At 36.6% G+C, this 26,842-nt stretch overlaps 1 protein-coding gene across 1 annotated transcript in view; it reads right to left on the bottom strand.

Moving 5' to 3' along the window:
- SLC39A12 (solute carrier family 39 member 12) overlaps nt 1-26,842 on the bottom strand; it is a 115,242-nt gene that overhangs the window by 34,801 nt on the left and 53,599 nt on the right. Inside the window, 4 exon segments of the mRNA XM_043967509.1 lie at nt 4,608-4,674; nt 7,180-7,287; nt 10,519-10,671; nt 12,395-12,567. Coding sequence (XP_043823444.1) covers nt 4,608-4,674; nt 7,180-7,287; nt 10,519-10,671; nt 12,395-12,567 — 501 coding nt within the window.

Below are 26,842 nucleotides of genomic sequence, written 5' to 3'. Positions count from 1 at the left end.
TCAATGTAATTTATTGGGTATGATATGGTAGGTACTCTAATTCAATTATGGGCTAGACCACAAGGCTTCTGAAGTCCCTATCAACTCTTTAGTTCTCTGATTCAATAATATTTGTACATGAGAATCTTCTTTTGGGTTATACTTTGCTTATATTGTAAAAGTAATTCTCAATTCAGAAAAGGTTATGAGCAAATAATCCACTCCAAGTTAAGTTTCTTGGTTTCCTATAAAATGTCCATGTGTCATTAGGATCTGATGTGAAGATCCACATCTTTAGAACATGCATCAGAACCTTTACTTTTTCTTTTTTACTGAGAAATGTGGCTGATATTTCTTTTACTTTTCTCTATTTTTTTGAGAAAGGGGACTATATAGAGGATATTCAAGTTCAGTCTTACAAAATTTATGAAGCAATACACATTAAAACAGCATATTTGGGTGCACTTCCATAATCACCTTTGGGAAACGGCAGTTGGAATGGGTGGTTAAGAATGGGATACTACAAATATTTTTATTTCAAACATCACCTGAGATGGAGAGCTTTTGAAGATACAACCTTTAAATATTACCAATATTCCTTCCTGCCTACCCACTCCTTGCCATGTCCCTATACCCATAAACATAATGTAATTGTCAATCTAAACTTTCCCTATAGATTTTTTCACTATTTAGTATTTTATTCTCCCCAATTACACATAAAAACAATTTTTAACATGTGGTTTTGTGTGTGTGTGTGTGTGTGTGTGTGTGTGTTTGTTTTGTTTTTTGCTGGGCAATGAAGGTTAAGTGACTTGCCCAAGGTCACACAGCTAGTAAGTTTCAAGTGTCTGAGAACTCAGGTCCTCCTGAATCCAGGGTCAGTCCTTTATCCACTGTGCCACCAAGCTGCCCCAACACGTGTTTTGAAAATTGAATTCCAAATTGTCTTTTTCCCTCCCTACCCTCCTCATTGAAAAGGCAATCAGTTTGATACCTTATCGATCTTATATGATTATTGGTAACCCCAGCATAGGAAGAGAAAACAGACAGTAGTTTTCCTTTGGTTTAAAGACTGATAAAAGAGGAATAATGTATAGATTGCATGATAAGGGAAACAACTTTGAAGTGATTGACAGTGGGGTGAAGGTTCTATGAGAAGTTAAATGAATAATTTAGATGACTTGGATTTGGTAATAAAGAGATCATTGAACTTTAGAGAGAGCAGTTTCAGTAGAGTGATATGGGTGGAAGACATTGCAAGGAAGTAGGGAGAGAATGGATACTGAGGAAGTCAAGGCAGTAAGTATAGCTCATTACTGCTAGTAATTTGGCAGTGAAGGAGAGGAAGAAGATAGAATGAAAGCTTGAAAGTATGAGGATCTAGGAGAGAGGTTTTGTTTATTTATATGATTGGGAAGACATGGACATTTTTTATAAACAGTGGGGGAGGAGACAATCAGGACACTGAAGATACATGGAATGGGGTATTACTGATATGACAAGGTCATAGAGAAAGGAGGAAGGAATGGGATCAAGGTGGGGGTACAGATTCATCTTGACATAAAATGGTCCCTCTAATCCTGGGGTGGGGGGGAAGTTAGAGGAATTGAAGACACTGAAAGGTTTACATATAAGGAGGAAATGTAAGGAGTTTTTATCAGATGGCCCCAATCTTTTCAATAAAGTAAGAGATGAAGTCATCCACTGAGAGCAAAAACAGAAGAGGGGGAGTTGAAAATGAGAGGACAGATGAATAATTTTGGAAAAGCTACATTTTGAAATATGACAGATGAATAAAAGTACTGCTAAGTATCAATGAAGGCTCAAATGCAGTTAGGTAGCATAAACTTGTAGCCAATTTAGCATTCCTTCTTGGTTTTCTCCAGTAGTACCTGGGATTAGGAATACAGAAGACAGATTACAGGAGTCACCTGGAGCTCCATGCTTTCAGAAGATGTCAAGAGGTTAAGAGATTCAATGATGGAGGAAAGTTCATATATCGTTGAGCTAAGAGTGGACAAGGAGAGAAGTGTGATCAGGATACTTAATGTTCTGCTGATGGAGTAGAAGACTAGGGAGGGACTGAGTAAACATAATGGGGGTAAAGAGCAAAAAGAGTTAGAGAGTTGGTAAGAGAGGGAATTATGATCATTCTTCCATTCAAAAATCTCTAATAATTCTCCACTCTTTATGGTATAGATGGAACTTTCAGTCTTGTACAGACAACTCTCCCTAGTTTTGCTTCAACCCTTTCCTAGCATTATTTCTCACTACTCCCCCTTGTAGACCCTATGTGAAAATGTAACTCAATAAATTCTCATTCTCCCAAACAAATCCTATCATTTCTTGCCTCTTTTTTTGGTCAAGATTTTACCTCCAGTAACACTGGCCTTTTCTTCCTCTCTTATTCTTCCCATTGAAATTCTACTTTTCAAAATTTACTTCAAATGTTCCTCTGAGAAGCCTTAGTTTTGGAACCCAACAACTTGGGTAGGGATTTGGGCTCTGCCACTTACTGGCTGTGTGACCATTGGAAAATAACTTAACATCCCTTACACTTCATTTTTCTCATCTGTAAAGTGAGGGGCTTTGATGAGACTTGTGTCCTTTCCAGCTCTAAATCAGCAGTGCTCCAAAGTATGGTCTAGAGACTCTCTAGCATCCTTGAGGTCCTTTTAGAGGATGCATGAGGTCAACATTCTTTTCAAAATAAGATGATGATTTAATTTTCATTACGGTACATATGGATAAATATATTGCATTATGAACAAAAGGTATTTGGAGACCCCAATAAATTTTTTTTTTTAGTGAGGCAATTGGGGTTAAGTGACTTGCCCAGGGTCACACAGCTAGTAAGTGTGTGTTAAGTGTCTGAGGCCAGATTTGAACTCAGGTACTCCTGACTCCAGGGCTGGTGCTCTATCCACTGCGCCACCTAGCTGCCCCCACCCCAATAATTTTAAGAGTGTAAAGGGAGCTTCAGTAACTTTTTTAAAATCCAAGGAACATTGAGCCCCAAAAGTCTGAGAACCACTACTCAAAACCTATTGAGAACCCTCAGGTAGGCACAATTTTTCCTTCCCTTTCCTACCATCCCAGAGTACACCATTTGTAGTTTTCATATTTTTTGCATTACACATGTTCTTATCACAATTTACTTATGTGCCATTTTTTTTTGCTTAGTAGGCCATAAGCTTCATGAAAACAGAGCCAGAGCCAGAATCATCTCTGTATCTCCTACAATGCAAGTCAAATTTCCTTGCATGTAGCAGTCCCATAATAAATCACAAACAGTTATCTTCCTAGAAATTGTGCATTCCGAAATAAGGAAAGTAGGCTAATGGAAAAGGTGAGATTAAAAATGAATAAAAATGAATGTGTTCTAAAATGAAATCCAAAAAATGAGACTTTTTTTATTAAAACTAAGCCAACTTGAATTGTGTTGTTGGTATTGTTGTTCAGCCATGTCTGACTCTTCATGGCCCTATGTACTATAGCATGCCAATGCTGTCCATGAGATTTTCATGGCCAAAATGGTTTGCCATTTCTTTCTCCCGTGGATTAAGGCAAACAGAGATTAAGTGACTTGCTCAGGGTCACAAAGCTAGTAAGTGTCTGAGGCCAGATTTGAACTCAGGTCTTCCTGACCCCAGGCCCAGAACTCTATCCACTGAGCCAATGACATAGACTTCTGAGAAGAATTTGTAGTAGGCTGTGACAATAGATGAGCACTAATTGGTATTTAGAAGTTCTCACTGATACACATATATGTATACATATATACATATACATTTGTGTGTATGCATGTATGTATATATGTATGTATAAGACTCACTTTTTGTGGGGACAGCTGGGTGGTGCAGTGGATAGAGTGTCATGCCTAGAGTCAGGAAGATGCATCTTCATGTGTTCAAATCTAGCCTCTGACACTTACTAGCTGTATGACCCTGAGCAAGTCATTTACCCCTATTTGCTCTAGTTTTCTCATCTGTCAAATGAGGAAGAGAAGGAGATAGCAAACCACTCCATTAACTTTGCCAAAAAAACCCAAACAAACCCCAAATGGGGTCACAAAGAGTTATATGTAACTGAAACAACTGGACAAAAATACTTCAAGCATTATTTTTAAAGGTGCTGAGACAGCACAAATATATTCTTCTCAGGAAAAAGACTGAAAATATCCCTATAAAATGTCTCCCCCTGTAGAATATAAACTTGAGGGCAGGGACTATTTCATTTCCGTCTTTGTATTCTCAGCAACTAGCACAGGTTTCTGGGACATAGTAAATGTTTAATAAATAATTGTTGAGAGGTTCACTGATTAATAAGGAGAATAAGATCTGGGGAGAATGGCATAACTTTAATATCAGTGATTAGTTTAGGGAGGTACTTGGATTTGAGACTTTGAAGATTAATTATAAAACTGGCATGACAGTCAGGTGTAAAATGATATAAATACAGTCTTGACAAAATTTAACTTTGGGTTTTATCTTCTGAAAATCAAGTGAGGTAATATTTGTAAAGCACTCAGCATAGTGTCTGGTATATGTTAAGAGATTAATAAATGCTTGTTCTCTCCCTTCTTCCCACTTTAGTTTTAATTAGCAAATATTTCCCACAGTACTTACGCTTTCCATTTGAGGCAGTCAGACTATCTATTGGAATTTCAGCTGTCTCTGAATCTTCAGAACTTTTCTGTTTGGGACAAAAAGTAATCAATAAAAGACAAGGCTTTTTCTATCAGTGTTATTCAAAAGTTAAAAAAAAAGTGCTACAGTTGTTGAAGAGTCATTTTAACAGCATAGGTACATCTTAAATCATTTGCATTTAAGTGATTAACTTAGAAAGCTAGGATTGAAGAGCTGAAAACAGAGATATATTTGCTTATAAATGCACTCTGCATAGCAAATTATTCCACAGGATGGCTACAGGGCATTGAAGTGGTTTGTGATTTAGGATAGTCTTAAATTATGGAAGCATTCATGAAACTGAAAGGTTATAGAGAAGATTGTCAAAACAATTTGTGCTGCTCCTATGTGTTGGCCAAGATTCTCTTAGTGACCTTCAGATATAAGATATATTTTGCATGGAGAAGTGATACATGCATATCAGATTTTGTTCATAGTAGCAGATCATTTTGCATCTGTTTCTTTGCCATTCAGTAATTTAATCTTGTTTGAGTAACAAGGTACACCAATGGTCTTGGGAGAGAAGATACAGCTTTGTTTATGGCAGAGTTTTTTGCCTTCAGCCATTCAGGTCTCAGATCAGCGAGGGTTTGAAATTGAACATTGAATCATGAATCAAGGTTGCAGGATCTCATTTCTGTGACTGACTCATAGCTCATTGGCAGGTCAGTCATTCTCCATTTCTATTCCCCAGGTAATTATTGGATAATATGAAGAGTCTATTTTTTACCTATTTTTTACTCAACTTGGCCACTATGAAGATGACTCCAAATGTCATTGGCACATTGTCTGTTCCAGACAAAGTAAAATATAATGCCATGGACAGATTTGGCCAAATCCAGATGCTACAAGGAAAGTCTCTCACTTATCCGAGAAGCAGCATGTGTCAAAGGGAATTTTCCTGCAATATCATGTTTTATTTTGGTGAGAGATCTGTGAAATTGGATAATCTAAAAGGTCCATTCAGAATGACTGAAAAATAACTCATGTTTACAATTTGTAAAGCATTTTTCTTATAACTCTCCTGTGGGGTAAGTATACCACAGGCCCTTGGCACATTGGAAATAATACTCTTTAACTCTCAGGACATAAACAACAGTATCTGTGATTCAGCCCAATGACAGGAATCCTAGTATTTATTCCACTTTCCTTATACAGTCTTTTCTGACACAGCATGTGAAAGAACTAATAGGTAAATATCCAAGACTAATCATTGGCTGCAAAGAATTGCTCATATTCCTCATTCTGCCTACCCAGTTCTGAACAGAAGAGGAAATTGGATCCTATCAAAAAATCCTAGTAATTCATATCATTTTGATTTAGCTTTTGGTTGGCCTTAAAATTTATAGACCAAAAGGAAGGGATAAAGTATTCATATAGTGCAAATATATTGAGATAGCATCAGAATTCTGTTTAAATACCTCTTGGCACCTCAATCAATCCACTGATATAGAAGGAATGAAGTTGGAATGTAAATAAGTTTTATGCTTCTAGGACAAAGTGGGTCTCTACCTCTTCCAAAAACACACTAGGGGCAGCTAGGTGGCACAGTGGATAGAGCACCGGCCCTGGATTCAGGAGGACCTGAGTTCAAATCTGGCCTCAGACACTTGACACTTACTAGCTGTGTGACTCTGGGCAAGTGACTTAACCCTCATTGCCCTGCAAAACAAACAAACAAACAAACAAACAAAAATCACACGCTAAATGTATTCAAATAGTAAGTACACTTGGGCTTCATTTTTTTAAAACTGAGTTTCCTTGTGCATGTTTCTTGAATAATGGTAGACCTTATATTTCCTAGGGAAGATGATTAAAATTTTGCTTAAATCCAGTTCAAGTTAATGTACGTTTAATACCTCTTCTTGAGGACATACTACCCTAAAAGCCACAGTTATCCAAGGCAAGTGTTTTCCAACATTAGTAATTTCTAAAAAAATTCTCAAATATGTTTATTCCTTCTTTGCTGCTGCTTAATTAACTTCTGGCAGAGATTTTCTGTATGGGAAATTCCTCTCATTGAAAGCATCTCATTGGTTAGAACTCCTAGAAAGCATCTCATTGGTCAGAACCCATTCTCCTTTTAAGAAATTAGCACCTATGACAAGATGCATTCATTTATTCCTTCCCCAAACATCTGTTTACTGCTAACCAGTCATGGCTTAAGGCCACTTAGGTTAGAAGACAAAAAGGTCTCAATGACCTTTCTTCCTGAAATCATCAACAGATTCCTTTGAACAGGCAGAAAAAGTACACACAGCCAATCTGTTCCTTATTTGTACAGATAACAGTGATATGAATCTGTAAAAGAGGAAAAAAAAATGTCTCTTGCATATCAAAACAACTTCCAGGTGTCTGGCAGTTCTTTCTGAGAAGCACTTGTCAAGATTAAGAATAGACAAATCATCAGTGAGAATCACATTTAGATGTTCTACTGATTTCTATCTTTTCATTGAGGTAAAGAGGAAAGAAGAAAATCAAGTCAAAGAAATATTTGAGACCGATGACCTACCAACTGGATAGTTGAAGTGGATTTATCTCTGCCTGATTGGTCATTTAAATCAGTGTCCACTGCAAGCTCATGGGAGTGACCCACATGCCCATTTACTAGAGATAGGCCCTGTTGGAGGATGAGGATGTTCCGTTAGTGCCAGAGCTAGATAAATGCAGGTGCAGCGTTGGCCAATTTCATGCTCAGAATTAGCATTTCTGTTGTCTTGGAAAGTGATCCACTAGAGAACAAAAGCCCTTGGAAATGTTCTAGCATTGATAAAAATTTGTTAATGAACTTTGGCTTCTAAACCTCCAAGTTTAATCTGAAAAATTAGGCATGAATCCTCACAATTTCAAGGCAATTGGAGGCTTTTGAAATTAAACTCTGAAAATTGCTAGTTGAGATTAAGAAGGACAGGAACAGCAGTGGGTTTTTACATTGTCTGCAAAAAGAATGGGCTTGTTCAACAACCATACTTGCTAAAAGCTCATAATTTGTGTGGTTTTTGACAGACATATCCAAATAACACAAATTAAAGTTGAAGCTCACCATGTAGAAAACAAAGAAACTTATGCAAATTAAAATGAAAACAGGGTTACTATTGAAATATTGACAGCCCTTCATTCTATACAATTAGGCTTTAAAGCATAATTCTTCCAGGGAGTCCATTCAGAGGAAACTTGGAAACACAGAGACAATCTCAGTTAAGGCTAAAGTGTTAAATGTCCTGAACTGTCATGACTCTCTCTCAGCCATATTCCCATTCTTCCCTTAGACTAGATGTCATTTCCCTAAAATATTTCACTGGTTCTCGGATGTCACAAAAGAGTTTCACCCTTACCTTTTCTCTCTACCATAGGAGACCAGAGGAATCATCCTGCGAGCCAAGAAACACTTTAAATAAAAGTGGGAAAGAAAACCTGCACTTGAAATGTTATTTGTCTCTACAACACTAATTAATGCTTCTTTATAGCCATGATATTTTATTTAGGTCACCCATGAATATCAGAACCATTGAAGGTGAGGAAAATGTCGAAGTTCTAAGGAACAGTGTGAAGAGATGAAGCTCAGGAGTCAGAGAAAATGGGTTTGAATCCCAGCTCCACATCTTACTCAACATGGATGGGCCTTACAGTCAACAGCAAAATGGGGATGACACTTCTGCCACCTGCCTGACTGGACTGTTTTGAGGCTGTAATAAGCGAATGTATGAGTGAAGAAGAACTATGTAAGTATAAGCTATTAATAAGGTATTTGGATGGCTAGGTAATACAAGTCTTGCTGAGCTTAAACACACTCACACGGGATGGCTAGGTGGCGCAGTGGATAAAGCACCGGCCCTGGAGTCAGGAGGTCCTGAGTTCAAATCCGGCCTCAGACACTTGACACTTACTAGCTGTGTGACCCTGGGTAAGTCACTTAATCCCCATTGCCCCACAAAAACAAAAACAAAAACACACAAACGTACACACAGATTTTTAATATCCCCCAAGTGGCTATTTTATTTCCATAACTTATGTCATGAGGAAAAACAACACATTATCTACCTGAAACCATACATTTGATTTACATGACTAGTCTTAATTGTTAAAAGCTGCATAGTGTACCTCTTCATTTTACCATAGCCTTGGAGATAAAGAGATGGTCAACTCATTTTGCATTTAAGCATAGAATTGGACTGCAAATTCAATATACACTAATGGTATGATATAGCAATGAAAAAGAAGTGAACCAACTTAGAATGCATTAGTAAGCAGAGTGGCCAGAACTGGAGAGGTGATAGAAGCACCGTCCTCTGTCCTAGTCAGGATAATACTAGTGCAATTCTGTGTTTGGTTCTGGGTACCACAATTTATGAAGGATATTGTAAACTTGGAGCACATTTAGGACAGCATGTCTAAGATGGTGAGGGGACAAGAAATTGCGTACGAGGATCACTTAAAGAAACTAGGGATATTTCCCTGGAGAAGAGAAGACTTAGGTGAGCATGAATGCCTTCTTTGAGTATTTCAAAGCTCACCATGTAAAAGAGAGATCAGATTTGTTTTGCATGGTCTCTGTGTTAGAAATAGAAATGAAAAGGAAGCAAGTTTTGATAAGAAAAGTATTCCTAACTGTTAGAGCTATTCCAAAATGGAATGATCTACTAATATTGTTCTGTCTTTGGAAATCTCCTAGTGAAGGCTACATAACCACTTGTCAGGATTTTTGTGGAGGAAATTCTGGCTTCATGTAGGGAATTGAACTAAATGACCCCTAAGATCCCTTCCAATTCTGAGAGGTTATTGGTTCTGTATTTTTCCACAGATCTATTCTCTGAGATTACAGGATCATAGATGAAGAGATAGGAGGGACCTCAGAAGTCATCTAGTCTAATATCTCATTTTATAGTTGACAAAACTGAGGCTATATTGGTAGCTAAGCTGCCCAAGATTGCCCAAGTAGTGGCACAGCAAAAATTTCAACTCAGGTCTTCAAATTTTAACTGTGCCATGATTTCACTATGATTTCATTTATAAATTTCCTTCAAATAGAAAAGTCACAGATATTTGGTGCATTTTTGCATTTTTCCTTAGGAAATTAATCATTGACTGTTGCTTATGCATTCAGATTCTTCATTCCTCATAAAGTAATTATTGATTCTCTGAGTCAAACATGTAATGTGTTCCAGCTTCTAAACCACCCAGGGAAACCTTTTGATGACTGACTATAATAATTTTATTAAGTGTCCTTGTTGTCTAGATGGGATCTGGGATTTAATAGGGAATTCTAAGGGAAAATGAGTTCTAATGCAAATAAGCAGCTGCCCACTTGCTCTCTAACCTAAATAGTCTTAGAGAATTGACTAGAACACTGGAAAGTTAAATGACTTGCCCAAGATCATATATCCATTACTTCTAAGAGACAGGACTTGAAACCAGTTCTGGACTCCATAGTCATCTTTATCACTGCCCTTCTATAAATATTTAAACAAAGACTCATCCTTTTCTAGATGTTTAAACACAAGCACTAATTTATGAAGAACTTGCAGTTTGTAATAATCTTAGTGGTCCAGAAAATAGGGCTAATTCACCACTTATATACCATTTTCCCAAAATAAGATAGTGTGGAATGGTTTCTGTTCTAACCTTGGCTCTTCCATTGACTAACCTGAAACCACGGACATGTCAGTTTTCCTTTCTTAGCTTCAGTTTTCTTATAAATAAAGTGAGGAAGTTAGACAAGATTCTCTTTAAGACTCCTTCCTGCTCTAACATTTTATGTTTTTGTAAAAAAAAAAAAAAAAGAATGATACATCAGATAAAAATTATAAAATCCCACAATAAGGGGCATGACAAATGTTTTTTTTAAATTTACCTTGGCATTTGGTGATATGAAAAGAAGGAAACACTTTTCTATCAGAAAAAATACATGGATTCCTCCAATTAATCCCAATAGTTTCCAAATATATTCTTTCCCTTCATGGAAATGTCCCAACTCTTGTCCTTCCTGCTTATGTAAGCCAAGAATCTAGAAACACAGGCACATAAAACAGGCAGAAATGAATGGCTTTTGTTTTATTTAAATATCAATGATAGACCCAGTTGCTGAATACATCCAATTTGCATGCTGGGAAAACCCACGAACATTCCATTGAGCTCTCAAGACCAGTATGTTCTGATGGAATGTTTCCAGTTGTACCATAAGGTTCAGTAAGCATTAAGTACAACAATATGGAAAAGAAACAAGGGGACCAGTTTAGACATTGAATCTATAATAAGGAGAATCATTCCTCAGCTTTACATTGCTAGGTATTATCTTTCCTCTACCTTCCCAGTCCTTTAGTTGAGTTCTCTCCCCAAAATCAGTGCCGTTTTAATTTGCCCAATCAGTTCTTTTGAGTAAAGCAATTTGTTTCATGTCCATATTGATCTAGGAGAAGTGGTTGGTATATGATGATTCAATTTTACTTAATTCAAATCAGCAAATATTTATTAAATGCCAGTAATTCTAGCAGATATTGGAGATATAAAGAAAAAATTAAAGTCCCAACCCTCAAGGAACTTAGATTCTACTAGAAGAGAGAAGTAATGTATGTTACATTGTTAGTCTTCCTTTGTGGCAATTGAAACAGTTGTAAGGCTAATCACTTAATACCAAATTTAAGTAGAAAATAAATATACCCAGTAGTCCTTTTTTGGAAGGGTCTTATTGACATATGGTTACTTGTACTCTTTTTCCTATAGCAGCATACAGCATGTTAGTGTCTCTAGGACAGACATAGAATGACAAAGCCAAATATGGACATTAAGGGAATCTGGCTAGTACCTGTCCTTTAAAGCTGACATCCAGGCACACAATGAATATGTCAGAGATGAGACTTAACTCCAGGTCTTCCTGATTAGAAGATGAACTTCTAATCACAACATGCTGCATCCCTACCTCTCTGTACTAGAAGGTACGACTTATACTTTGGCCATGGCCAAAGGTAGGTCTTAATATTCTTGCTAGATGAGCATGGCTAGGTTAGTATCCACTGCCACCTCAGCTAGTTCATCACAGAAGGGTATGACCAAACTCTTCACAAATGGATCAACCAGATGAGAAGTACTTAATGCCATTAGCATTTGGAAGGAGCTGGCAGAGCCTGCCCAAGATGCTTGACTATTCCTGGAGTCTGTTAATCTGATGTTAAGCACTTAATAATGACTTGTTGACTAATTAATTAATTAATAATTGACTAAAGAGCTACTGTGTCCAAAGTATCCGAGCTCTTAAAGGACAGAGTCCATATTGTCCTATAAGGGGGTATTTCTGGGCAATTTTCCTCCTTGGGTGGATCATAAGGCAGTCTACATGTGGAAGTGCTGCAATTGGTACTAGGCAAAGAACCTTGAGAGTGCTTTTCTTCAGGTTATCTGATGAAAGATTCTGGGAGACTCACAATGTTGCCAATAGATTGTGCAGCTTACTCCAGACAAAGACAGGACCAAGAATTTACTTTCCATTTGTTCAAAGTCCTGTCCTGTTCACTGAGAAAAATCAGGGTAAGGTAATAAAGGGCTTCCATGGTCACTTTACTCTCCTCCCCTACCAATGTGAAAAGAGCAAAAAGGTTTCTGTTCATCAGGACATCATTTGCCATTGAATTTGTTTATCTGAATAACCTGCTGAGGCTTTAAAAAAAGGGCTATTGCTTCTCCAGGAGCTAATTTTTAAAAAAGGAAACAAGAATTGGAAATAAGGTAGTTACCTGAGGAATCAGATGAAGCAAGGCATCACCAGAAAGGGTTCCAACAGCTAACCCCACAAAGAGTTGTAAAACAAGCTTGTAGTTTTCCTCACAGTTGCTGAAAAGAATGAGAGTTGTTCCAAGCATAGAACCCACTGTGATGAGTAAAACAGCAGCAGTGCTATAGCCATATTCTAGAACAAAAGGAGATGAAAATGTCAGTTACTTCCTATTCATTCTCATATTATGCATAATGCCAGAGACCATGCTAGGGGAAACTGTCTTTACAGAATCAGTGATAGATATAATACTCAATAAGAAAATGGAGAAGTTGACATAACAATTTCAATTTAATTACAATGGATGAATTATAGTGTTTCTCCCACTTCCTAGGGACTACAATAGCTCAGTCTCATTTTGGGGATGTCACATAAACCTCAAGGTAATAGGTTATTTCGAAACAATTGTCAGCCCAAAGCAGAATATTCATGAGTATTCCAGAAGACAGATAACATCTGTGAGCAGGGTAGGGTGAGTGCTGGGGAGGGAGGTTTAAAATTTGTCTTTGGTCCCCTGAGACTATTTCATTTTGTAGGGCCAAACCAGATGGGGGAATTAAATTCCATTTTAGTTTCTGAAGACATAAGTTACTCTATGTCCCAAAGACTTTGACTAAGGACTGGAAAAGGTCAGTATGGGGATCACCTGAGTGCCAACTTTAAAGCTGTGAGCTGAGTGGACCAGAGTGCCTGGAACATAGTAAGTACATACTGAATGCTTTTTGACTGGCTGGTTGAATTTATGAAGAGCCTAGGAGACTTAGTGAGTGTCTAGAATGTCATATCTATTGTAAAAATGCTTGAGAATATATTTAATTGCTGTAATATATACCTAGGGCAGGGATTCAAGTTTCAAATGAGGTAAATGGAGACCCACAGTCTACCTTTAAAAAGTTAACATGTAGGATAGATCCTAAACCCTTGGGGAAAAGAGACTCTCTCATTTAACATTCCATTCTCTATTCTGGATCAGGTTTTAAGGAATTAGAAAGTTTATTTGATAAACATTGAAGCCTTTACAACTTGAGTAATAAAAGGAAAAATCGTATTGCAGGTTTGTTAGTCTGGCAGTGTTTCAGAGCAGGTCACCAGAAATATGGAAAGACATTTGGAAGGAAGGAATACTTAACAATGGAAAAGAAGAAAGTGAGGTCGGGAACCAGATAGATTACCAAAAAATACTAGTAAGTCACCTTGAAGAAGAAAATAAGGCTTTAAAAAAGCAAGATGGAAGGGCAGCTAGGTGGCACAGGGGCTAGAGCACTGGACCTGGAGTCAGGAGGACCTGAGTTCAAGTCCAACCTCAGACACAAGCTGTGTGACCCTAGGCAAGTCACTTAACCCCAACTGGGGAAAAAAGCAAGATGGAGAAAGGCACATACTATCCAAGGAACTGTTATAAAAGGAACAAGGATGTATCAAAGGTTGAGGTCAGAGGATCAGAGATCAACCTTTTACTGGTTAATATTAGCTGATAAAAATTATCTCTAGGTTCTACTCTGGTTATTTAAGGATATTGAGAAAAACAAAAGAAATGAACTTGCTTTTGTCATCAGCTAGTAATGAAGTTAGAAGAGATAAGGGATCATTTTGTTGACAATATGTCCATGGAGTTTGACTGAGCAGGGAGGAATAGCTTGGGAAATTTAGGAAGAATGACATAAGGAAGCTTCAGAGGATAATACTTCCTTCACTTGGGTCAGTCAGTCAATAAACTGAGCCAAGCGCTGGGGATACAAAGAAAGGCAAAAGTCCCTGCTCTCAAAAACAGACTGAAAAGGAGAAATGAAGAAAGGGACAATTCCAAGCATGGGGGAATAATAGTGTCCTACACCCAGTTGAAAAATGGTAAATGTCTGCCCCAGACTCTCCCGGATGTCCACTCTCTCCTCTCCAGGGTAATAAGGAGGTATGAGTTTCAAAGCTGATTTGATCTTTCAGGGAGTTAAGTTTCTAGAGATTTTGAACAAGTCCAGAGGAGCAGCCAGGTGAGAAGTTATGAGGTGTGTCTGTCTAAGACTCCTTAAATAGAGGATTGGAAAGAGCTCCCAGATGTCCACCCTCTACCCTTTCCAGTTAGAGGGCCTAGGAGTCAAGAGTTTTTTGAAGACACAAGATGATAACGTATCTTCTCAGAAAGAATCACCACTGACATTTCAACCTTACTTTGGGAATGTCACATAAGGCTTCAAGGGACTATGTAATGTTGATATTATATTAACAACAGTTGGCAACAAGTAGAATGTTCTGGAGCATTCTAGAAAGTTCTAGGATGAAGGGAAAGTCAGGAGTGGAAGCAAGTACACTTGAGGAACCTCTGCCTCTGAGGAGGGCAAGGTTTTAATTTGTCATCTCTAATGAGCTGACACAGTCTACCTCAGTAAGAGAACAGAGTCAAGAGGTAAGAAACTCCTTCTGAAGAAAAGAAGTCATAAGTCTAAAGAACAAGACTTTTGAAGAGACAAATCTAGTAATTAGATATATTGCAATGCTGAATAATATATTAGGTTAAGAAAGCCTTGGGATCCTGCTGGGGTATGGGAAACACAGTGGAAAAACTCAAGAGATTGGGGCTCCCAGAGACACAAGACTTAGTGAGTTGCTTGTTAAAAATTTGAGATGCTTTCTCTACAAGAGAGATTTGGATTGTCAATGGTCAAAACCCATAGAAGACCAAAAAGTGATGTTTCAGATAAGTCAAAATGACTGTGAAACACACATATGCACTGATTGCAAGGTTTTAATCTTTGTCCAAAGGCAAGAGTTTCCAGGTGTTATTCTCCAGAGAAGATTTTTTTTCAAAGTGGTGAATGTTCTGGCAGGGTGAAGAGGATTTGATGGTTTTCAATTGATAAATACATTCTGTTTTACAACTGCTGGATTCCAATTAAGGAACACTAGCTAAACTCATCCCCGTGGGACACTGCCTCTGCTTATATTTGCCTAAAAGACTTGGTATAATCCTTTAAGCAAATGATTATTAGGAATGATTTTAGAGTTCAGTGTTAATCTGAGTGTGTATGTTTATGTCTATTTAAATGTATGTGTACCAGCGTGTGAGAGTTGGTTTGGTTTGGGATACGTTTGATGTCTTTCTTTGGCAATGGAAGAGTGGGAACTAAGTGAGAAGTTAGAAACTACATAAATTTTCTGACCCTACAACTGAAGGATTGGAAGAATACTCACATTTTAGTGGAAGAAAAAAAATGGCTAAATAAAATTATATCAGTATTTATATGGGAAGAGGATTAATTTGAATTGGAAGGTAATTTGTCTTCTGAAATAAAGAATTTGGTTTTGGATTAGAAAATATGAGCTGACTTGCTTTCTTAAACATATCCAGCACAGGACAGTAAATTTCAGATCCTAAATTAATTATATTACAAGGCTACTTATTAATCAGGATACATGTTTCTCTGCATTGCAAATATCTGTCTAAAAAGAGGACTAAGAAATGAGCAGCTAACTGATACATTGAAATGGGATCATGAGCAGGCAAATGACTTCATTCCGAAAAACTATTTTTCTATATTTCACATTTTGGTTATATTAATCAGAATTTTCTCTTCTCTAATCTAATTTAATCTCTTCCATCCTCCCCCACAAACAATGTGGTTAAAATTGATCTGATAGGTTGCAAATTTGTTGTGGAAAATAGGCTTTTATCATTTTAGAAAAAGAAATTGAACAAGCCATCAATGAACTCCCTAAGAAAAAAATCTCCAGGGCCATATGAGTTTACAAGTGAATTCTACCAAACATTAAAGAACATTTAATTCCAATACTATAAAAATTATTTGGAAAAATAGGTGAAGACAGAATTCTACCAAATTCCTTTTATGACACAAATATGGTGTTGATACCTAAACCAGGCAGAGCCAAAACAGAGAAAGAAAATTTTAAACCAATTTCCCTAATGAATATAGATGCAAAAATCTTAAATAATATATTAGCAAGGAGATTACAGGAATTCATCACCAGCATAATATACTATGACCAGGTGGAATTTATACCAGAAATGCAGGACCTGTTCAACATTAGAAAAACTATCAACATAATCAACCGCATCATATAACAAAACTAACCCAAATCATATGATTATCTCAATAGGTGAAGAGAAAGCTTTTGACAAAATACAGCATCCCATTCCTAATAAAAGCACTAGAGAGCATAGGAATAGGTGGAGTTTTCCTTAAAAAAATAAGCAGTATCTCTCTAATAACCATCAGCAAACATTATATGTAATGGGGATAAGTTGGAGGCATTCCCAATAAGTTCAGGGGTGAAACAGGAAATGTCTATTATCACTCAATTATTTAATATTGTATTAGAATGTTAGCTTTAGCAATCCGAGAAGAAAAAGGATTAAAGGAATTAGAATAGGCCAAGGAGGAAAATAGGCAAGAATCAACTAAAAAACTACTCGAAACTATTAACAACTTTAGCAAAGTTGCAGGATATAAAATAAATCCAAATAAATCAGCAGCATTTCTATATATGATCAACAAAGCTCAGCAGCAAGAGATAGAACGAGAAATTCCATTTAAAGTAACCTGTAGTCAATATGAAATACTTGGGAGTCTACCTGCCAAGACAAATGCAGGAACTCAATGAACCATAATCACAAAACATTTTTTCACACAAATAAAATCAGATCTAAATAATTGGAAAAAATATAAATTGCTCATGGATAGGATGGGCTAACATAATAAAAATGACAATTCTACCTAAATTAATTTACTTATTCAGTGCCATACCAAGCAAACTACCTAAAAATTATTTTATAGAGCTGGTAAAAGAATAATAACAAACTTCATCTGAAAGAATAAAAGGTCAAGAATATCATGGGAACTAATGAAAAAAATGCACAGGTAGATGGGCTAGCCATACCATATCTGAAGTTATACACATAAAGTAGAGTCATTTGAAAACTATTTGGTACTGGCTAAGAAATAGAGTGGTGTATTAATGGAATAGGTTAGGCACAAGGAGAGAGTAGTAGGTGACTATTGTAATCTAGTGTTTGATAAACCCCAAAGCTCCAGCCTCTGGATAGGAAACTCAGTACTTGACAAAAAATGCTGTGGAACACTGGAAGATAATATGGTAGAAACTAGGCCTAGAACAACATCTTAACACCCTATAGCAAAATAAGGTTAATAATGGGTACTTGATTTAGAAATACAGGATGATATCACAGGCAAAATAGGAGATGAAGGAATAGTTTACCTCTCAGATCTATGGAGAAAACAACAATTTATGACTAAACCAAAGATAGAGAAAATTATGAAATGCAAAAGGGATGATTTTGATTACAGTAAATTAAAAATGTTTTGTACAAAAAGAAGCAATGCAGCCAAAATTAGGAAGGGAAGCAGAAAGCTGGGAAACAATTTTTACAGCCAGTGTTTCTGATAAAGGTCTTCATTTCTAAAATATATAGGGAACTAAATAAAATTTATAGAATACAAGTCATTTCCCAATTGAGAAATGGTCAAAAGGATATGAACAGCCAGTTTTATGATGAAGAAATCAAAGCTATCTGTTGTCATATGAAAAAGTGCTCTCCATCAATAGTGATTAGAGAAATGAAATTAAATTAACTCTGAGGTACCCCCTCACACTTATCAGATTGGCTAATATGACAAAAAAGGAAAATAATAATGTTGGAGAAGCTGTGGAAAAATTGGAAAACTAATACATTATTGGTGGAGTTGTAAACTGATTCAACCATTCTGGAGAGCTATTTTGGAAGCTATGGGACTGTGAATACCCTTTGAGCAGCAATATCACTGCTAGGTCTGTATCCCAAAGAGATCATAAAAAGAGAAAAAGTTCCAACATGTACAAAAATATTTACAGCAGCTCTCTTTGTGGTAGCAAAGCATTGGAGATTGAGGGAATGCCCATGAAGTGGAGAATGGCTGAACAAATTGGGCTATTTGAATGTAATGGAATACTCTTGTCCTGTAAGAAATGATGAGCAAGCAGATTTCAGGAAAAACCTGGAAGGATTTGCATGAACTGATTCTGAGTGAGATAAGCAGAACCAGGAGAACATTGTACACAGTAACAGCAACATTGTGTGATGATCAACTGTGATAGACTTGACTCTTTTCAGTAGTACATTTCAAATAACTAATGTGGAAATGTTCTCCACATCCAGAAAAAGAAACTGTGGATTCTGATGCAGATTGAACCCACAATGTTTCTACTTTTGTTTTTTTCTTTTTGAGGTTTTTCCCTTTTGTTCTGATTCTTCTTTCACAACATGACTAATGCAAAAATATGTTTGATGTGATCAACCTATATCATATTGCTTTCTGTCTTTTAGAGGGGGGAGGGAAGGGAGAGAGAAAAATATGGAACTAAAGATCTTATGAAAACAAATGTTGAAAACTATCTTTACATGTAACTGGAAAATAATAAAATACTTTTTATGATAAAAAAGAACAGAAGATAAGCTTTTATATAATTCTAATTGTATCTATTTCACTATTTGTGATGAAATTGACGATTAGTAGCTTATTTGATTTTAATTGATAGGGAAAACCAGGTCCCACCTATGCCAAAGTGATACACACTAAATCTGATTCTAGGTTTTCTGTGATGATTTTTTATGGCAACCAACATAGAATTCCAGAATTCAGAGACATGGGCATGGGGTATCTCATCCATTTGAATAATTTGAACATGCTTTCTGCTTAATCTGATTGGACTATAATTGGTAGTAATAATTTTTATCTTTATACTTCATATTTTATTAGAGTAATAAGAGTAGGTGTGAACAGGCCACAACATATAATCAACAGGAAATTCTGAAGATGAGGAGTAAAAAATAACAAATGACTATATGATAGGAAGATAAAATGGGCTGGAATTGGGTAAGAGGCAACAGTAGATAGCCAATGTGTTTCCCTGGCATCCTTGCGATGTCAGGATGAGGCAAAGAAGGCCTCAGGCACATTGGGCAGACATCTTAAAATGAGTTTATGGGATTGACGTGGCCCAAAGTTACGGAAGATGAATAGGCAGGATGGTTGAGATATGATTCATTAATGGGAATATCTAAATCAATGAAATTGTGAATCCGTTTGAATATTAACATTAGCATTGGGATCTATTTATTAAAATTGGAAGATGGGAACCTGTTTGAAGATTTGAATGTGATGATTATTTTTCTTATAGTAACACTGAAATGTTGGATAACTGGTTTTAATTAACAGAGATCATGTAAGAGCCCATTCTCATTTTCTCCACCTCTCTCTTTTTTGAGTGCAGATAATATTAAGGGGGGTGGGTAGTCTTTGGAAAAGTCTGTTGTTGGCAACTGAAGATATGATAGACTACTAAAAGATAAGTTAAAATAGGATCTGCAATTGGCTTTGGATAGATAAACTAGATTTGAGGACCAGAGTCGCTAAATGGGAAATGTTAAGGTGATTAATGTTGGATTGGAAGCAGCTATAGCAATCACTTTTGTTGTTATATGTATTTTTGTGTTATCTTTTGCAGTTAATAATCCTAAAAATAAGGTAAGGGGGGGCAGGTAGGTGGCGCAGTGGATAGAGCACTGGCCCTGGAGTCAGGAGTACCTGAGTTCAAATCCGGCCTCAGACATTTATTCTTACTAGCTGTGTGACCCTGGGCAAAGTCACTTAACCCCAATTGCCTCACAAAAAAAAAATTTTTTTAAAAGGTAAGGGGGGACGATTAAAGGAGGAGATTCTTTTATTGCCTGTTTCTAACCAACAGGGTTGCTAGGGTGGAAAGGAAGGGAAACAGTGGGGAGGAGTGACCACTTCATTTTAGAATTCATGAAAAAGGAGGGAGAAATAGGGAATATTTTAACAGGTCTTTTCAGAGAAGAGATTTTAGAGGCTTCAGAGCAAGTATAAGTAGGATTTCAGGGACTGAGATTCTATAGAAATCAACCTAGGCAGGCTTAGAAACTCTCAACAATGAATTTTGAAGATGCTACAAAAAGGAGTTTGTCTGAAAAGATGATGTTGATACATACATCAACCTATTCTAACCTTTTTTTTTGGTGGGTGTAGGCAATCATCGTTAAGTGACTTGCTATGGGTCAAATAGATATTATGTGTCTGAGACCAGATTTGAACTCAGGTCCTCCTGACTCTCTTTACTACACCACTTAGCTTCCCTTTATACTCTTAATAATATTCAAAAGATAAAAGCAAAGGGTAACATAGGATGGGTTTAAATGCATGGGGGTCCTGTAAAAATGAACAGGAATGCTAAACCTCAGTATTAGCTAAACTTGGCAAGGAATCCGAAGACCACAGAATTGATTTTTTAGCTTTATTGATTAAAAAGGCATAAAAACTGCTGTTTGGGATAAATGGGATGGATGACAACTGATAATAGAGAGAAGATGCCCAATATTTACTTTGCTTTTACTGTTTTCCAGCAAAGGAAAATATTTTTTAACCTAGAAAGTTAAAGAAAAAACTGCTAAGAAATAACTGATAGTTAGGATAAGTTGAGATATAACAAGATATGACTGATTTCCCAAGATTTGTTATGGTATATGTGGGTATGAAAAGAAATGGTGGCCGAGCTGCTGATACTAACTTTGGGGAAAAATATGGAGAAAATTAACTTTTTTAAGTCAGGGTTACTAAACTAGCCAAGTACAGGAATGATGTAACTGTAATTTACCTTGATTTAGTATAACATTTTATTAAGTCATTTTATTTTTGTGGAAAAGATAGATAAGGCTAGGCAATTATATAACTGAGTGGATTCACTTCTGGTTAAACAGTCAATCCAATGAGTAATTGTGAATGATTTGATTTCAGCTTGGAATTAGGTGTACAGTGTAGTGTCTCAATAATTTTTGCTTGTTTTCTGTGGTATTCAGCATTTTGCCAGTTACTTAAATAAAGCCATAAATGGTATACTGGTCAAAGGTTTCAGATCACACAATGCTGGAAGGGATACCTAAAGAAACAAGCAACGGAATCAGGGTTCAAAAAAGAGCATGACAGAATAAGATATTTGGACCAAATCAAATAATATGAAATATAAGAGATAAATAGAAAATCTTACCTTGGGTTTGAAACAATCTCATAAGTACAAAATGGGGATCATACAATCTATCTACACACATATATACACATATGTGCATATATACACATATACCTGCATGCCCACTATATATACACATATACATTTATATACATCTATGTATACACACACATACATATACATACACATATATATCTCCCAAGTTTGTTATAATGTATTATGTTTATATGTTATATATCTGGTATATGATGTATTTTATGCATTTGTGTTATGTCTGGTATTTGCTTTCTATCTTACATATGACGTGATATTTGCATTAGGATAATGTTCTGTTATACCACCTCTATGCCATTAATTGTATGTCTCATGTTGGGTGTTATTTGCAGAGTTTGCCTCATTATATTTTGTATCTTATATGATTCAATTCAACCAGGATATGTGTATTATGTTTTTCCACTATATACTTTATGGTAATATTATAAGTTGTTCTATGATGTTCTAGGCTTTATTTTGTGTTTATGTTATGACATTTATATTATATACTGTCCATTATATGTTATGATGTTTTGTAAAGGTATGATTACCTTTACAAAAAAATCCATGGACTGGATTTTTATAATCAAACAGCCTTTTATTGTGATTAAGTTTGGGGCTTTCGAGGACCAACTCTTTTCACTCATGTCTTCGTATTTATGGGAGTATCTTTTATATGTTAAATGTGTTGTGTTATATCTGACAATCCATAGAAATTCATGCTAAGCGATTTTGTTATATCATTCTATGTCATGCTTATTATGTTTCTTCAATTGTGATGTTTCTGGTACATAAATGTTATATGTATGTACATACTAATACATATATACATACATATCATATCATATTATATGCAATTAGAGATGTGCTACTAAATATTTAACAACTGGTTCTAGAGGAAAAAATACCCACAACACACTTTTTAAGGTTATCTACATTATCAACATTTTCTCCATCACTTTAAGTATGGATAATCAACAAACAATAAATTAAGCACTGATTTCAAGCATCTGCTCATTATTGAGGTGCAAATGTTCATACCAGAAATTTAACAATCAGCTCTTAAAGCTGGGACCAGCTGACTTCCTCACACCCTTATGTATAATTGAAATTTTAAGCCTCCCAGGAGCACCATGGTAAAATGATCATAGAGAGACTTGAGGAAACTATATTTTCCTAAGTTCTCATGTTTCCTCTTCCTTTGCCTTCAGAGAGATTTCTGACTAGAGGTGGGTTTTTCTCCCCACAGGTGAGGCAGTGAAGAAAGAAGAACCTGACTTTGAGAGTCCATGCTTTTCCTGACATGAAGCAAGAAGTGAACCATTGGCATAATTCCTCTGTTGCTGCAAGCAGGGGAAAGTAAAGTGTCAACCAAAATCTCTTTGGAAAGTCACACATGGAAGTGGGACAGACTGAGAGATAATACATATGGCGTGAGACAAATTAGAGCAGAATTGGAAGAAGCCAGGAAAAACAGAGAGCATCGGGAAGAAGTAGAGAGCAGCCAAGCTCAGTATTACAGATGTTCTTGGTGAGATCAAAAGGAATTCCACACCACAATTGCTTTTCCCCTTATTTCCTCAAAGCACTTGTTGAGGAAGAACTTGATGGATATTTGAACCTGCCCAATCACATTCCTTTCCATTTACATCAGACAGAGCAGGAGGAGGGATGCAAGGAAGGAAAATCAACACAAGCTACAACAGGCTGTTATTTGAAGCTGTGTTTCATTGTTCACTAGACTTTCCTATGCTATCTAATAGAATTAATCACATGGCCATTAAAAAGAGAATTTGAATCTTGAGAGTTTGAGGGGAAGTTATGATTGGATAAGAGAGTGAAGCTAGTACATAAGATGGTGGTTTAAATGAGTTAAAGAGAATGGTATTTTATACTTTGGGTAATTCTGAATATATTTCAAACCATGCCTTCTAGACTTCTATTGAACTTTGACCCAGCTTTGTGACTAAGTCAGCCAAGAGAAATGGAACAGCATAGGATAATAATGGTGAGTATAGGAGTAAAGGTGAGAGTTGGTTACTTACAGTAAGCTACAGCACCTTTTGATGTCAAATCACTGATAACCTGCTCTTTCTTGATCATCAGGGAACAATGGAAGAAGCCAGGCATAGTCACATTCATTAATATGCATACCTTTTAGCATCTAGCTAAATGTGTTTATGCTATTTCATGCTAAATGTTCTATTTTAGTTATGTCAAGTTTGTCTTATGCATTATTATATATGTAGTGATATGTCATGTCTTGCATGTATTCAGATGCATTCTATTGGGTTGGAATGTGTTGTGTATTACGTGACATAATAGGATATTTTATGTGATGGGGTGAGGTATGTGGCAATATGTATAAAATACAAAATATGGTGGTATTTGTGATGTGGTAAGACTGATAAAATAGTTGGCTGTGAGTTAAATATCCCAAAATGTAGCCAAAGTTAGGGGTAGAGACAAATGGGATGTAAGCACATTCTTTTGGTGAGGAACTGAAGTTGTTCTGTGGCTCCCTGGCATAGTCTCCATCAGCCTGACTTTTTATTTTCACAAGAGTCTAAATTACTGTGTCCTTAGGGCCATAACTAGAGAGGGCCTGAGAACTGGCCTCTTGGCATAGCTAGGAGGGTGATATTCCCCTGAACATACATCTACTAGGAGCTTATATGTGCAATATTTAGGAAAAAACCTGAAAGAACGAGTTAGTTGTTAGAACCCTGTCATAAAAAATGCTTGAGAATATATTTGATTGGGAGCACCTGGGTAGCCAAAGTGGATTAAAGCACTGGCCCTGGATTCAGAAGGACCTGAGTTCAAATCTGGCCTCAGACACTTGACACTTACTTACTATGTGACCCTGGGCAAGTCACTTAACCCTTATTGTCCTGCAAAAAAATAAAGAAAGAAAGGAAAGGAAAGGAAAGGAAAGGAAAGGAAAGGAAAGGAAAGGAAGGAAAGGAAAGGAAAGGAAAGGAAAAAAGGAAAGGAAAGGAAAGGAAAGGAAAGGAAAGGAAAAGGGAATATATTTGATTAAGCCAACAATGAGCCCATGGACAACATATAGGAAAAATGAAATCTATTATGGACCTTTGAATGCTTTATACATTGGTTCTGAAGATTCCCCTAAAATATTGCAATGACAGAGAATTTCTTATTTTTTTTAGATACAGTAAGAGTTTGTGCTTATATAACTAAAGTTTATAAAGTGTCTGCCTCACAACACACAATCCTGTGAGACATGGTATGGGTGAGGTTTATTAGTCCTATTTTACAGATGAGAAAACTGAGGCTTGAGAGATGAACTGGCTTGACAACAGTCATGTGGATAGAAAGTTTAGAGGCAGGATTCCAAACCATATCTTATTTGGGGTGGGGGTAGGGGTGGGGAGCAGGGCAATGAGGGTTAAGTGACTTGCCCAAGGTCACACAGCTAGTGGGTGTCAGTGTATGAGGTCAGATTTGAACTCAGGTTCCTACTGAATCAAGGGCTGGTGACCAGATCTGATTTTTTAATTTTTTTATTTTTTGTAGGACAATGAGGGTTAAGTGACTTGCCAGGGTCACACATGCTAGTAAGTGTCAACTGTCTGAAGGTGGATTTGAACTCAGGTCTTCCTGAATCCAGGGTCGGTGTTTTATCCACTGTGTCACCTAGCTGCCCCCCAAACCAGATCTTATGAGTCAAGTTCATTAATTTTCAATCATGTACTGTTGACTCTCAGTTATCCAAATATAGTTTGACTATCAGGAATCTTTTTTTTTAATCATAAAAGTGGTTTTACTTCTCCCAGCCAAAACACTCCCAAATTTCTGGCAAATTATGCCATTCAGAGTGCAGATCATTTGGGAAATTAGCTTAAGGAAAGCAAAATAGGAAGTTATAACTCAAAAAAATTTACAAAATTAGTTTTAAAGTCAAATAAAGACTTTTGGATTATTTACTGTTTTAAAATGGCATGTACCAATCTCTACAGATAATTAAGAGTTAGTCTCTTTCCATATACTTGAGAAAAAGCAGGAAGCTTGAGACAAATTGGTTTGGAAACTGAGGTTAGGGAATTGCAGAGCTAAATGCAACTCTCAGGACTTACAGGTCAATATTTTAATCAAATGTTTGCAAATTTCTCAATAGTGAGCTGCTATAATATTTGATTCAGATGGGATTCCACACACTGAAAAACTGTCCTTGTAAGTTTATCTCTCGAGAAATGCAATTTTCATCATCCCTTTGCCTTTTTGGAAGGCCCTAATTTAGCTTTGGATCATGTTGATATCATCAACCAAGAACCTCAATATGCAATTGTGGTTTCTGAAAATCCATTAGTCGATTTATTAACAACGATATTATGATACTATCAGGGGTACTAGCTAGGGTTATAAAATTTGCTGGCATTTCCTATATAGTCAAATTTGATAATTTGCCAACTTTAAGATGAATCCCTCAGATCTGACCTGCCCATTAATTTCTTGACAAAACCTGAGTATCACTTCCATTTAGTCTGAAAAATTGATTTTATAATATTAACAGAATTTGACCATGGGATTCTTTCCTGGCAACTACATTTAATTTCTTGGAAACAACATTTTAATGTAATGATTAGGGAAGTAGTTACAATGTACTGCAAGGAACCTTTTGAAATAATGGTCCATTGGGCCCCATTTAATGTAACATTGCAAATTCCTGTAATGCAGAAAAGTAGCTTCATTGCAAATGTCTGTTATCCTCAAGCAGCATGATGCAAAATTGTAAGTATTTTGGGGTGTGTCTTATTCTGGATTTGGGGGGTACAGGAAAAGACTAGAGATGACAGGAAGACAAATAAGATTTTCATTCCCAATGAAGCCTTTGACCCTTTTTGTCACTGTTCAGTTGTTTTAGTACTGTCAAAGCTCTTTTTTTTGGTAAGGCAATTGGAGTTAAGTGACTTTCCTAGGGTCACACAGCTAGTAAGTGTTAAGTGCCTGAGGCAGGATTTGAACTCAAGTCCTCCTGACTCCAGGGCCAGTGCTCTATCCACTGCGCCACCTAGCTGCCCCAGTGTCAAAACTCTTTAAAACCCCATTTGGGTTTTTCTTGGCAAAAGATACTGGAGTGGTTTTGCCATTTTCCTTCTCCAGCTCATTTTATAGATGTGGAAACTGAGGTAAACAGGATTATGTGACTGCCCAGGGTCACACAGCTAGTAGGTGTCTGAGGCCAGATTTGAACTCAGGAAGAGGAGTCTTCTTCAAACATTTTATCCACTGTGCTACCTACCTGCTGTTTGACCCTATCTAACTTTTGTCTATTTGATAAGTCTTTAAATTACCAGTTGTT

The sequence above is a fragment of the Dromiciops gliroides genome, chromosome 5, assembly GCF_019393635.1.
Source record: "Dromiciops gliroides isolate mDroGli1 chromosome 5, mDroGli1.pri, whole genome shotgun sequence".
Classification (NCBI taxonomy): Eukaryota; Metazoa; Chordata; class Mammalia; order Microbiotheria; family Microbiotheriidae; genus Dromiciops; species Dromiciops gliroides.
The sequence above is the reverse complement of the archived record's forward strand: the minus strand, read 5'-3'. Positions and strand labels throughout refer to the sequence as shown.